At 42.7% G+C, this 15,357-nt stretch overlaps 1 protein-coding gene across 6 annotated transcripts in view; it reads right to left on the reverse strand.

Annotated features, from left to right (window-relative positions):
• The window catches only part of qkia (QKI, KH domain containing, RNA binding a), a 74,195-nt gene that overhangs the window by 14,347 nt on the left and 44,491 nt on the right, over positions 1–15,357 (reverse strand). For all 6 annotated transcript variants that reach the window (XM_018663468.2, XM_018663471.2, XM_018663469.2 and 3 more), the window contains exon 4: positions 14,103–14,246. In XM_018663468.2, the coding sequence (XP_018518984.1) occupies positions 14,103–14,246 (144 nt within the window). The remainder of the gene's footprint in view (positions 1–14,102; positions 14,247–15,357) is intronic.

The raw sequence follows: 15,357 nt of genomic DNA on the forward strand, positions 1-15,357 counted from the left end.
TCCTTCCCAAACTCTAACATCTGGGGGAAAATGATTACTCTCGCCACGCTGCCAAGACGACTTATCAACAATTCCACACTCTCTAGAAGCGGAGGGTTAGAAGAAGAGGAAGGAATGAGTACTTGTAGCAAGCTTCAAAACATCTCCACACTAAATAAATAAGTGACAAGAAAGTTTAATCAATTCAAGTCAACTAAAGCAAACTTGGAAGCTGGATTGGGGTAAGAAATGAAAACACATGTGTAGCAAACCTGATTCTCATGTTTTCATAGACAAGACCATAAATCAACTAACTACTCCAGCAAAAATAGAAAAACACATACATGATACACACACACCTTTTTCTTTTTCATTGAAAACCACACATCAATCAAGCACTACAAAGTAAGTAAAAATACATATACACAATGCACAAAAACACGTCAAACCCTTTTCACTTTCAATGACAAGACTGTGTATCAATCAACTACAGGAAAATAAAAAACACACTACACAAACAACTATAACCTTTTCTCTTTCATAAAAAGCACCTTTAACGAGTGTAAGTGCTACATGTCCTTTCTCAAATTCACTGCTGCACTTTCAAAGGCAATTTTCTTCCCTCTGCCTTGCTCCTCGGCTTTTGTGAACATATCTGCCAAGGGAATCAGGCCTCAACTGTATTTTCCTTTTCCCCAAAGACTAAAAATGCAATCTCCTGCAACTCTCCTTCTCAACTGTCTTCTACCTTCACAACACTCCCGTAAAGCCTCTTTATTTCTCTTTTGCTCCCTCTCCTCGCTCCCAGACAGCTCTGTTAGAGATGTGCGCCATTAGTCATGCTAAACCACCAACACACTAGCTCATTAGCATAGAAGTGAACCTGACTCCAGTCAGATTATTACAAACACATCACGGCTGCTCCGCCCCATTACTGTCAATCACACAGCTTATTGAGGTACAGTTTAAAGTGGCACATTACAAAGTGGGAACTAACTCTTGTGTTAATACTCCACTTTCTGAATCATAACAAAGCTCATAGGTGCCAAGGCCTCAGAGTAACAGAGCTGCCTCTGTTCTGTCTGATGTCACCCTCGTGGGTGCTCAGGGTGTTACAATATGTTGCAGTTAAGTATTAATTTAATTGGTAGAGTCTAGTTTACTCCCACAGGCTCTCTAGGGTTATCCATAACATGCAAGTCTGGGTGGCAGACCCAGTCTGGGCCCTGGCATTGGCACTGACTCCTGGATCTATGGGGCTTATAACAGCCTTTTATTGTGCTGGAGAAGAGTGTAGTAGGCAGCCTTGGTGCTCTGTGCTAGCCCCATCAATATCAACTGACAAACACATACACAGACTCTGTGTCACCGACAGGAGAAAGGAGAGGAAAAAGAAAGAAGGATAGGAAATATGTTTTCCTACCAGCTCACTGCATTCTCCAGAACTAAAAGAAAAAAAAAAAAAAAACAGTTTTTCTCTCCCATCAAAAGCATTTCCAGGAGTACTGTGTGGAAATTCTGAGTGATCTTGTTTATCCTCAGAAACTGGGCTGGTATTCCATGTAACATAACAGCATTAAGATCGGATTAAAGTTCATAAAAATAACCTCGAAAAATATATACAGATTTAACAACAAGATTTAGATATATTGTTAAAGCTTGTTGGCCTGCACTGGCTTTGACAAACAGATGATGTTACAGGCTAAGAGCAGGAGGATCATGCAGTCCCACCATGTTGCACAGCCCAACAAACAGCTGTCTGTTTCTCCTGCCCCCTTTCTTTCATCATCATCTGTTCCCTACCTACCAACGAAATTCCCTCTCTTTCGTATGTCCTCCCAGGCCATATTCCCTATTTGCACCCTCAATCTCTACCTCATTTACCCACTGCTATTCCATTTCTCCTTCCACTCTCCCTCTTCTGCACTCCCTTTATCCCTCATTCCACCAGGCTGCCAGACGGTGTATTGTTCTGTCGCTGCGATCCTTTAATGCCATCCAATCGAGCAGGGAATATCTTGAAGGGATTTGGCCAGGGATGATTTGGGAGCTTTAAATGCTGCTGGGGGATTTGCATCAGATTCAGAGATCCTGACTCAGAGCTGATCACTGGAGTCTTCTCCTAAAACAGATCTAAGTGCCTCCTGCAAGATGTGGGATTCAAACCTGCAGTCCTTTGGATGGATGTACCTGGATATGTACCACGATTTTTAAACAACCTATTTAGAGACACCTCCTTTGGGTGTCCTTGGCTTATCTGGCTCCATTCAACTTGACAAAGCTCAGATTGTCAATCTCTGCAAAGGTGCTAGCCTTGATCGAGTCAACCTTCTAGCAGCCTCCATGCTTTCTTACTCTAATTAATCATGTCGACAATTCAACAAGCAAGGCTGATCATGGACAAATCTGGGTTTTATTCACATGAATTTTCTCTACACTGCAACAATATGTCACAATGTTACCAAAGAGATAACTTTCACTATAATAATTCTATGACAATTTTTCAATTAGCTTGCGGAGCTATAAGGCACCCTAGCATTTCCATGTAAAGCTCCTACAATCCATTGCTGAAAAGTATATTTCTTAGTGTGCTAGTGTTACAGATGTTCTTTGCCTTCTCTGGCAAGACAAAAACATTGGCATTTCAACAGAGCTTACTGAACAGAGAAAAGAAATTTTAGTTTTAGTTTTGTTGTGCCCCACTAAACACAACCCAGGCTTCACCATGGGAAAACCAGTCAGTACAATAGTGAAGTATTGCAAACATCACCACTAACAAACAAAAACAGTGTGAAAGAGAAAAGAAGAGGACTGTGATAAACAAAGCAAATGAACCTAACGGAGATAAAAAATAAATAAATAAAAAAAATAGAAGCAAAGCTTTTACACCCGAGACACTACGATGGAGACAAAGAAAGCCATCAGTTCAGAGTTGGCTAGTGGGACTGAGAGAATGGAGTTTGAAGTGACTTGAGCGATGGCTGGCAAAGCGAGGCATCACAGACTGTAGGAGCTGAATTTGACGGGCGGCCTTTGGGCTCTCTAAACGCTGAGCTCTACACAATCCTATTTTCCTGCCTAAAGACTGGGACACACAGTTGCTGGAGAGGCAGAGATGAAAGCATTGTGTATGTGTGTGTGCTCCCACTTCGCAGATGTTGATGCTTGGCCCTGGTAAGGCCCCAGGGGAAGTTCAGAAACTACTGCGGGTGGACAATGTATAAAGTGGTGTGTATGTGTGTGTTTGAGAGAGACAAAGAGACAGAGTTGCTAGAGAGACAATGTGCATAAGTCTCGATCAGCGCTGAGCCTTTGGAGTTACAGGGTCCTAACTGCAGCTTCCCTCCAATCAGTCCACAGGCATATGCACATATGAAAACATCCACACGCATACGCACACTTCTGCATTTCCTTGCTTCTCTGTAAGGGGATTAAGTGGACCTTCAAAGAGAGGCAGAGAGATTGGCCAGGGGCCTGCAGGGTCCCTCTCCTCACCACTGGAGGACCAGGGCAGATTAAAACTGCCCAGGCCTCTCAGCCTGCCTTGTTACTCGCTCCTCTTCCTGCGTACTATATTAGGACACTTGGAAAAAAAAACCCTGGAGGAGCCAAGCACAACCAGGTGGATTAAGAAGGAGGTTATTTTACAATGATGAGAGGGACCTGGGTGTTTAGGGACTGAAGTGCATGCGTATGTGTGTGAACTGAAATTAAAAGGACAGTACAAGTGGGCAAGGCAATTTTGTAAGTGGTGCAGAGGCCCTGTGTACATAGAATGCACCTTCACTGGGGATCTTGGCTGACTTAAAAATCTAAATGGATGAGACAGGAGAAGAAACAGGATTAATTCCCCTTAGAGGGAAGAAATGAAAGAGATGGATTAGCAACAGGATGATGTTTCAAGGAGAAATAAGGGAAGGCAGAACTCAGGAGAGAGCGTAAGAGAGAAAGTGCTAATTGCAGCGTGATGAGGTTGAAGTTAGGTTTGGGACCACGGATGACAAGTTTCCAAACCTAAAGACACAGAGTCATCACAGACAATACGTGACTTCGCATCAGTATTCTTCAGTCTATCATCATGACATTTAGTCTTTTGCTAGTTTGTATTAGTGAGTAATTACTAGATTAATCACTCTTACGAATTTGAAGGATTAAGAATATATTTGTCTATGTATTACATATTATTTACTCTTGGCATCTGTAGACAGTGCAAATGTACATTTCTGTGCTTCTGTTTTCCTTCCCCAATTGTCCACACCAGTGAGTTGATGAATGACAGAGGGATAAAACAAGTGAGGGGAGGTGGGGAAGGAGATGAAACATGCCATTCAGCACAAATGTTATTGCAATCTGAATCTTTCCCCCCGCCTTGGAGTTTTCACCATTTCCTGTGGCTGGCTCCGTGAGCAGACTCCTGATGACGAGGGGAACAGAAGGGAGAGAGGAATTCAAAGTCACACTGCCTCGTTCTTTGCTCTTGTGGCATTTCTGAAACGCCAACCCCCACAACAACTAATGAGCTTACTATAGGTATGCCCCTGTGTAGATACACATACACACAAGAAATTTTATCTAAATTAAACACAATTACTCCCATGACTACAAAGCCACTGCATTAAACTGTTCCTTTGTTGGGATGCTTTAAATTGTTGGAGGTTATCTAATGATAATTACCATTTATTTAGATAAATGCAGATTTGTCTGATCACACCTGCTGTAGGTTGTTTTTTTATGCATTTTCAGCTACATATAGGAGGCTAAGTCTCTCTAGACTGAGACTAACTGAGGAAGTCTGCCTGCCTTTCAGTGCTAGGGCCAGGAAATTAAAGAGGAGGACAAGACTGGGGAAGGTTGCCAGGTTTGGGCAGGTTGTTCCCTACAGGGGGGCTGTTTCTTTAGGGTCAGAACCACCTGTCTGCCCCCCAGGACAGTCATGAAGCTGGAGGTGAGGAAGGATGGGCAGATGGAAATGTTGAGGGGGAAGAACCTTCAAGCCAAGACCAGACCAAGTCCACCTGTCGGGTTCGGGCTCACAGGAGGGACTTGAAACACAAGGACAGAAGCCCAGTAGTTACCTACGTAGTACAGAAATAAAAATCTTACACTAACTTAAGAATAATTAAAAGTTGCTCCTAACAATTAACAACAAAGACTTTATGTGGCTCATCCTCCCCAGACAACCCAGGGAAAACATCTGTATATAGTTTCATAATGTGTCAATGACACTCTGTCATGCTTTTTTGTGACTTGTATAGATATATAGGATGTGGTAGCCTTCAGGCCACTGCAGATACAGTAATAGAAGAGAATGCTGAATGGCTTGTCCCTGCAATCACCCAGAGAGGAAGAGAGCAGCAGACAGCAAGAGACAGGGCAAACACAAAAAAACAAAAAAAGAAAAGATAAAGGACACACACAGAGGCGAAACTGACGGTGGGGAAAGATGGGTAGAAAGAAAACAAGGGAAAAAGAGAAAAGACAGTAGTAGAGGAGAATAAATGCACACCTTTGCTTGGCTAAATACTGTATGTAGCATTAAAATGAGACAAGACAGAAATTAAAGAGATGTCTTTCACTACACATTATGCACTGGTGTAAATAACTTATTCTAGTGTAACTATGAGCACAACAAATGCCAGTGTAAATTTTTCTCTCCTATGCTATGTTGAGAGACCACTGTTATGACGGGGGAGGAGAGAAAACATCTTTGGTAGTAGAAAATGAGGAAACAAACAGCACGCAAACAGTAAAATATATATGCCAACAACTCTGGTCTTCTACGTGATTTACAGAAGAGAGTAGGATAGTAGTTTCCCTTCCCGCACATTTCTGAGGTGATAAATACAAAAATATTCTCTTTCTTCCTCACTTCCTCTTGGAAAGGCACAGAGGTAAGGCCCAGGTAAAAATAGCTCCTGTTTTCTCTGCCAATAATTGTGGGTTTTTATGTGTTATTCTTCTGTGTGATTTAAGTGGTTGTGTGTTTGTGGCCATTTATTTTCAACCCATTCTGTACTGGTGAACTATGAAGCCAGTATGGGTCTTGTCTGAGCCTGCTTTCAGGTGTTTGAAGTTAATGCCAGCATTCAACCCTAAGGAGTTAAGCATTTTATTGTTGTTTTGGTGTGTGGCGTGCAGTTGAAAAGGGGCTGTTGGACCTTAGCAGGCCAGCTATTTATATAACCAAGAAGTTCATGAAAAAAGACTATTAGTGGGGGATGTATAAGGGCCTGGGGGTGTGTGAAGCTTGAATAAGTACTGTTTCACCTGACGTGGCCAATCATGGTCACTTCTTACACACTAACCAGTCAAATGACATGCAGTAGTGATCATTATTGGCATAAGTGTCGGGAAAAGCCACACCTGTTTCCCATGGCAAAGTGGTTTAAGTGGTCAATTCCAATTACCCACTTATCACCTCTAGATCATTAATCAGAGGTGATTTATACATCACACAGTTTTAGTGTTTGCTCTCCTCTGCTCTCCTGGTTACAGGGTTTCAATAGGTGTCTGTGAAGTACCTGTCTCAAATGTATTAGAAGGGTACAGAGGAACCAAAAGGCTGGATAAATGAGTGCAAAGAGTGCGAGGATGTCAAGATGGATAATGATGAAAGTGGAGGACAAGAGGATGGCTGGAAGTCTAAGGTCACACTGCCTCCAGGCCAGCTCCATCCTCTCTCTCTCTCTCTCTCTCTCTCTCTCTCTCACACACACACACACACTACAGGCAAAGTAAGAAAACAGCACAACAGCACTGGAGGAGGAGCACAGTGATGCAGTCTTGCCGTCTCAAGCAGAGGTCACCAAGTCAAGGAAGCCAATTAAAAAGATGATTAACATTCATGTGGGAGATGCAGTGTCTACGTGCAGGTGGGACGGGCTCACCATTCTCTCACGCACACATATATAATGGGAGCAGTGAACAGTGCAGTCCAGCCTGTTGTAACTATGGTGTCCTGGGAGGTGGAGATCAGGAGGTTAATATGATCCAATCCAGCTCCTTCATTAGCCTGATGAAGGTAATAACGGCCTACAGGGAAAGAAAGGCTGCCAGGTTGACTAAAACCGTCTACCTACTGCCTGCCTAAGTCTGCTTGAGCTGGCTGGCATAGTGAGATAATAGCTACTTTTGTTATTGATCACATTTATGTGCACACAGTCATACAGTGCATGGGACAAGAACAAATACTGAGGCCTGGCTCATAGTGCAATGTGTGGGTCTGTCACCACCTTTACTCAGCAGCTGGCCTCACAGGTAACGTACAGGTGATACACATGATGGTATGGGGGCAAGATGTCCAGGGAGGGTAGAAACACACAAGCTAGTTTCACCACAGCCCCTTTCAGGACCAAAAGACATAGTCTCCCACACTGTATGACCATAAAGTTGCGGTTTTAAGGTAATCACACTATGGTACACATAACACCTGTTGCAGAGTATTGCCTTCAGATGCACTAAAGTCATGTGTATCAAACACAGTTATAGGCATTCATCACTCAAGGCAATCAATCAGACTCACTGAGAAACGTAAACTTCTCTTCATGGATATGACTGGATATCATGCATGACAGAGGCTGTGGAGGGATGGGGGGTGGGGGGATAGATTAAGAGTAAATAACAGGAGAATGGAACTGATAGGTAGGCCTAACAGAGAATAAACATCATTAATTGGAGAGGCACACATGGATGGATGCAGCCAGATGGTGTTTTGTACTCATTTGTCATACACTGCTGACAGAGAGAGAGGAGAGTGAGAGCTAGGAAAATGGAAAGAAAAACAAAAAGAAGTTTATTGATTGCAAAGTCAGTATACTGCTGCCTAGAACAGACTTCCACTGTTTAAATCTGGCTCTGCATGTTCTGCATCATCTTCTCTCTGTGACTGTGCCTTTCCTGTCCGGGTGGTTCTGATGGTGCTGCCATTGTAGCACTCTGCAAAGCCGGATGCGTACTGGCGAGTACAGACACAACACCCCACAGATCGCCAAACTTGGCTTCCATTAAGGTCCATCTGTCTGCCTTTTACAAACACACCATCTACTGTATGTTCTTCCTCAAAGGTGGTCTGAGGCAGAGAGAGAAGTAGGAGAGAAAAAACAGGAAGAAAGATGAGGACAGACTCAGGCTCAGGGGGAATAAAGAGACTGGAACAAAAACAAAGGGACACACAGGTTTAGCCCAAAAAATGAAACTTAGTCTTGGCCTAGATGGACTACAATGAGACTGGTGAGCCAAGCACGGCAACTGATGGGAGAGCACTCACTCTGCTAGTCACTGCCAAGGTATTTATAAAAAGGGAAAAAAGAAAAGCAATGAAACCATCTCTTAATTTCTATAATGTGGACTTGAACATAAGTGAGAAAATTCTAAAAATAAGTCTTTGAAAAGGGGCAATAGAAAAATGGAGGGAACCGAGAGGGAGTTGGAGCGCAAGCGGGAGCGGTGAGCTGAAGCCTGGAAGCAGAACTTGGATTCCCACTGTGTTGCAAATGGAGAGTAGTGCTTGAGGCCGCCAGTCTGCTCAGGCTGCTACCATGCTCACTTTGTTCTCGGCAATGACAGTTTCACTCAGGGAGACGTGCACTTGGTTCTCCAGGGCCAAAGTGCCTCAGCGCCAACTAGCTCTCTCTTTCTCTGTGTGCTGTTCTCCTTTCAAACCTAACCTTTCTGGTTTCTCAGATGCTGTGTAAGTGTGTGTGTGTGTGTGTGTGTGTGTGTGTGTGTTAAGATATTCAAAGCTAGTGAGGCTACTTCTCTTAATGTACTGTTGGTACCTTGGGGCGAGCGCCTGCCATCACTACACTGAATTAGATGTAGAACAGTGTGCCTAGCAAGGACTCAAGCTCCCTTGAATTACCTATCTCATCTACCCCAAACAACACAGTGTCGCTTCTGTTCCTAGTTCTCCCGGACTATGCCTAGAAAATTCCTCTCTTAGTTATTATGAAATGAAAACTATTTTCTTTACACCATAATGCTTGGTATTTTTACATTGCAACTTGTTGCAGAAAGCAACAGAATTACATGCCTTATTTTCTAGATCAGCAACATTAGTGAAAATAATGCAAAGGTCAAAGCCATTGTACCCTGACAATTATATCACAATAGGATTATCACTTAAAAGCCTAAAGCTTGAAAAAGAGAAAAGCAAAACCATTTACAGGACCTCTTTAATCTTCAAGCACATGAAATATGAAGATGAGTTTAAGCCTATGACGGACTATGATTCTGTTGTCCATACCAGACAAAGTTCAGCTAATCTATCTATCATATAAATTTGTCTATGTATTGTATAATTTGTATAAAAAAGAAATACTGCATTTATGCATGTGAAATTGAGTATATGTACCTAAAGGCAAAATGTAAACACAAAGATGTTTCTTAGGAAAGGTTGTATTAAGGCAAAAGCACTGGGGGTTACCTAAGGACAAGGCCTTTGTCTGGTCTCAGATGGCCTTTCCCAATTGTCTGCCTGTCTGTCACTTTCCCATAAGCCTTTCAAACAGTGCTGTGACCTGAGAGGACAAATGAGAATTTATTATTGCCAAAACAATGTCCGGCGCATACACCTGTCAATCACACTCACACAAATGAGCACAAGTGTGCATAATGCACGAATAGCCACACAAAAACAGATATATAGCCAAATAGAGTCAAGTGTGTGCAAAGACACACACACACACACCCACACAGTGTCACCTATTCGTTATGATGTCACATTTGCCTGAGCGGAAAGAGAGGATCAGTTATGGATCTGAATAAACTGTCATACCAATCACATCACCACTGCTTGTCACCTACACATGACACCAAAACACCAAGAAGGCCTTTAATCATGGCTGCAGCCTGCTACAGCAGGCAAGCATGGCACAAGTTAAACAGTTTAGTTTAACAGTGGTTACATCTGTTAACCCACTATAGGAGAGCACCATGTCAGGTTTTCAGCAGACCCTCAAAAAAAAAAAACAACCTACAGTATGTAAATGATACCCTACTTTTTTTTTTTTTTTTTTTTTTTTGCTTGCCCTCATTCCTTTTTCCACCACTTCCCCACTCTGTAACAGTCTCTGCATCTTAATGTATTGTGATACCATTTTAATGCATATCTCAAATAACACAATCATTGGCAATTAAAAAGTAAGTCTATCTTAAATCACTCTGAGACAACTGCTTCTGCTACAGCTAAAGGTGAAACAGCAAGGAATGTTTTGTCCTAAACGTTTGATGCCACAGCAGGAGTTGTTTCTCAGTTGTCAAAGTTAAAAATACCTTTTCTAACATAATTTAATAGGTGTGTGCCCAAAGTTGCAACAGGCTTAACTGTTTCAACCCATATGGAGCAGCGCAGCAGAAGTTTTTTGCCCCAAGTGAATCTTGGTTGAAATAGCCTATTAAAGATGTTTGCAGTCTTTGCCTCTGCAGTATGCCATGTTATGTTTGGCATTTTAATGAGGATTATATAGAAGACACTGTAAAGCCGAAGGCCAGCTTGATAAAAAGTCATGTGGATATGTGGCACCCTCTGTGCATACAGTTGTCAGGCAAAGACTCATCACACAAGAGAATGACTTCTGTATTCGCTATCCAAGCTCACCAGAAGATTGTTAATAACATATGGAGGTAACTCAGATGGATTTGAACTGTAGCAGGAATCTGTTTACATAAATCAACTGAGAGCTTATTCTTATTTGCAATGGCAGCATCATTCTACATGATCATGGCACATTCACAAGTCAAATTTTCTGACTCACTCTCACAATTGGCCAGGGCCTGCTGTCAGTCACACAGGACAATGGCTGCCTACAAGTCAGTCGTTATTGCCCCCCAGCCCCTCTGGGGACAGAAAGGGGAAGTGGAGTGGGCCAGTCAGTGTTTATGCATACAGCTCTGCAAGTCTCTGAATGGAGGTTACCTAAAGTGCAGTGGGGCTCTGCTGCCGGCTTCGTTTGAGGGCCTTAAACAGGGACTCAAGGGATGAACGGAACATTTTAGTCAGTGAGTGTGTGTGTGTGTGTGTGTGTGTGTGTGTGTGCATGTGGAAGCATTTTTCTGGGCATGCGTATCTGTGTGCGCGCGTGTGTGCGCTAGTGGGTGCGTACTAGGGCAGGATCAGTGGAGTAAATCCACACTTGAAAGAGTAGCTCAATCAAGCTCTCCCACCCATCTCCCTCTCTCTCGTCTCTCTCATCTCGCCGATGCTCCCCTGCTCCCAGTTCATTGAGAGTTGAAGAGTTCACAGGACTGGGGTACAAAAGAGCGCTACCGAGGGCAAAGAGGAACAACTGTAAACCTTAAACACTTCCCACCAATACCATCTTCCAAATGTCAATCAATCACTGGAGTAAGGAGCAGCCATTGACAGGGCGTTACACAATAGTCAATATTTGTTCTGTTAACATGTCAACCACTGAAATGCTGATGATGGATTGAGACACAAATTAACTCTGTAAGCCTCAAAGTTATTTCACTGCAAGTTTATCTTCACTGGTTAAGTATAGGTTTTTCCATGCCAGACAGCTTCTAATCCCAAGTGAGATTATTTAAAAGCAAAACTACCATTAGAAAGCCTTTAACTTCAATTCAACACCAGGATTGGCAGACAAAACAGCCTTTTAGTTACCACCCTATCTTTTCTCTTAGTTTCACTTTTGCAGCTGGGTCCTCTTCAATGACAAGTAAAGCCTCTTTCTTGAAAGTGAATAAAAAGCATGACCTCATTTTGTTTCCTGTGCGATTTAATAAAGGCGATTTCATGCTGGCAAATGTGGAGAAGATGCCCTTCATTAGAACAGTACGTACCCTGCGCATCCACACTAATCCAATTTAGTTTAGCATGATAAAGAGCATTACTGCCAGCCGGACCCACTGCCCACCCACTCATGATGTGTGCATGCACATGCATGTAATGACAATGACAACAAATGTAGTACCATAGGGGGTTGATGGGAAGACAATGCACCAACCCAACATCCAGGGACAGGACAACTAAACAATGATTCTGTCACACTGAAACTATGTCATTTCTATTGACGAAATTTGTCATACCCTCAGCCAGTGACAGGCTACTGTGGTAATGTGCCTTAAGAGCTAGATCCCTATTGTAATCAGAATAGAAAGTCAGATCCAGAACAGAAACCTTGGTTTATTTCTCTGATCAATACGAAATATGTTTCCAAATTGCGTTCAAAAGCAAGTACAAATTGAAAATATACCCCTAAGCAATTGGCTTCAACCTTTGGAATATATATATACGAGACAAATGTGCCTTTGATATTATTTTACAAAACAAGGCAGAAACATTTTATTTCTCAAGAATCGAAAGAATTTATGGGCTTCATTTGATGGGCTGAGAAAAACACACAAGACATAATATGTATCTAACAGAAAGATCTTTTCATTACATTTAAATGAACAAAGATGCCTTGCTTGAAGGAAAAATGGCCTCTGGTGGACCGCAATGGGTCATTAATTAGTTCTATAAAATTCTTATTTGAATTAAGGGCAGAGTGAAACTTTTTATGAACAAGATTTCATTAGTGTCTCAAGAGAGCTAGAAGCTGCCTTCTTGTGTTTGAGAAATAAAAGAGGAGAGATTCTCCTTAACCCACTAAATGGTTCAGGTACTGAATCACCAGACCATCTTTAATGCACTTGTTAGGCTGTGAAATGCATAGAGATTTCTGGAAGAGTCAAGAAGCTATTTTTGTGGCACTCCATTCAGATGAGTGTTAGCTGCCGAGAGCTGTCATTGACTTAAATGGATGCCAAAAGGGGTTTTGTTGTGTGTCTACACGTGTGTGTTAACAGTGACTCATTCTGCATCACTCTTTAGAACATTGTCGCTTCCAGAGATGGCTTCATCCTCAAATTTCTGTGAACAAGCACATATTTGTGTGCGTACGTGCATGTTAAAGTGTGTCAACATCCTCGGTGTATGCATACAGGCTGTGGAGATCTGAAACGCTCCTGCACTCTGAAACAAAACAAGTGCCTAAAGAAGTGACAGGCACGCTGAATAGAGACGAGCAATCCTTAAACAAGAGGACATGAATTGAAGTGCTTTCCACACTGTCAGGCTAGGCTTAGCCTTCGCTGAGACAGACAAAGAGGAACTCATACTACAAAGCATGATGGAACCTTTTGTGTCAGATCCTACATGTGCAGTTCAGGTGAACAAAAGGTTACAGTTTGTGTCTGTAGATATTGCTATAATAAAGTTAGCCTACATTTTCATGTGATCAGATATGATTCAGAGATTCAGACTGAACTATTTCATAGTGTGCATAACGTATAGATGTCAGTCTTACGGCTCTCCTCTAATCTTTGTGTATTTGTTTACAATTAAATGGGGTTGTCTTTCTTGGGGTGTCATTTGTCCAGTGGTTGTAAAAAGCATCACAATTCTGCTACTGAAAAATGATATATATTGAGGGCAAACATCATCCTTGCTGTATTTGAATGTGAACAAATGTAAATGCTAAACAAACATGTAAGTGTAATAAAGTGCATGGAGGAAAAGCAGCTTAACAATATCACCATTCAAGTGACACCTTGCATGCCTGGCATTGGCTAGTCTCATTTCTGCAGACCACCAAGGCCTGCGTGTTGCCACCTGATGGGAAATCTGGGCCTTCAGCTGCCCTGCCCACCTGGTCACCACAGTTAACAAGGAAAACACACCTCGCATGCCAAAAAACTACCAGCAGATATCACCGGTGGCATAACGTATGAGGAAGTCGGGGCAGAGGGGAAGCTGAGATGAAATGTGGTTGTCACAGGAGGTGTGTACAGCTAGCTATGTTTTTCCACTCCACTGGGGGTACAGCCAACCTGTTCCCCTGGTCTATATATGGAAGTAAACAGGATGCTGACAGTGGGATAGAGGTGGTGTGCCATATGTAGCCCCATTATCCTGTTGTTTGGACTGAGACAGTTGAGCATGAAAAGGCCTTTCTCAGCATTACTGCACCTAAATCAGAGCTAAACCATGTCCTCTATGTCAACTGCCTTGGATACTCAGATGACTGCACTTGTGGAGAACATTACACAACTTATTAGGCCATAAGGTACTACCGCTGCATGCATAATGTGCGTATATGAGCTTGTGTATGTATACTCACAGCAGGTACGAGGAGCTTCTTGACCTCCTCCACCGCTCTCCTCATCTTGATCTCAGCTCTGGCCTGTGTGTCTTCCACTGTGATTAGGACATGAAGGTCTTCATTTAGGTGTTCCCAGTTTGGCTTCCCTCTGTTCTGCTCCTCCTGGACAGAGATAGAGAGAGAGAGAGGGAGTGAGAGAGGCGGTGAGTGAATATAACAGTGTGGGTGTGCTGGAGCACCAGCAGAGTAACACAGCGTATCAGAGGAAGTGCAGGTGAGAGGCAGGCATACACAGAGGACGTCAGGGCCCTGTGAAGAGAAGCAGGATGACAGGAGTGGCCCTTTAGTCAGCTATTTAGCTCTAACTTTGAAAGGACACCTTTCTTTAATAGATCCATGGCTTCACAAAGACAAAGACGACAGCTAGCCCTGCAGCAATTAATATCAGTGAAAGATGGATGGATGGAGGGATCAAAGAGAGATGGATGGGGATTTTTTTTTAAAACCACAACAACGTAACTGGTAGGAATAGTTCAAAGTGTCGCTGGGTTGTGTGTGAAGGTACACAAGTGTGTGCCTCTGTCTCTGACTTGTATTTGTGTGGACAATACTGCCTAAGTAACAATAGCTCTCTGAGGGAGTTGTTTTTTCTTCCTGAAAAGGCAGCGCCAAAGCACTCAGAGAGTGCCAAATTGTAGCACTACCGCTACCTCAAAGGCAAAATGGGCTGTATTCAAAACCAACCATCGCTGCTCAATAGCCTTTCAAAACAGTTAAATAGGAAGCCGTTTCAAGATTTAAACTGGGGAGTCTGAGTTTGGGAAATGGTGTGTGGTGCTTACGTTTTTCAGGTGCCGTCATAAAGCCCAGTCACATCTCACTTTTTTGTGAAAAGGTAAAATGGGATAAGTAGAGACAAATATGGAGTAGCCTCACATTTGCAGAAAGTTTTTTTCTTTTTTAAAAACACGCCTATCCATTTAGCATAGCTCCTTTCCTCCTTCTTCTGGTTGCCCCTGCTGACAGTAAATGCAGCAAGGAGACAGTGAGAACGCTCTAAAAAGCTTTTGAGGTTGTATCACATGTCACTATACAACCATGAAAGCCAGCAGTGTGAAAGCTGACTACTTCCCCCTGAGGTGGAGAATTGAGGTCTAGGTTGTCTGAAAAAGACACAACCTCAGATTCTCTGATGTGTGACACCACATTAAAACATCAAAATAGGATTACAGTGTTACAATGTTAATATTTGACAGATGCTATGAAGACAAAA

The sequence above is a fragment of the Lates calcarifer genome, linkage group LG19 (assembly GCF_001640805.2).
Source record: "Lates calcarifer isolate ASB-BC8 linkage group LG19, TLL_Latcal_v3, whole genome shotgun sequence".
Lineage (NCBI taxonomy): Eukaryota > Metazoa > Chordata > Actinopteri > Centropomidae > Lates > Lates calcarifer.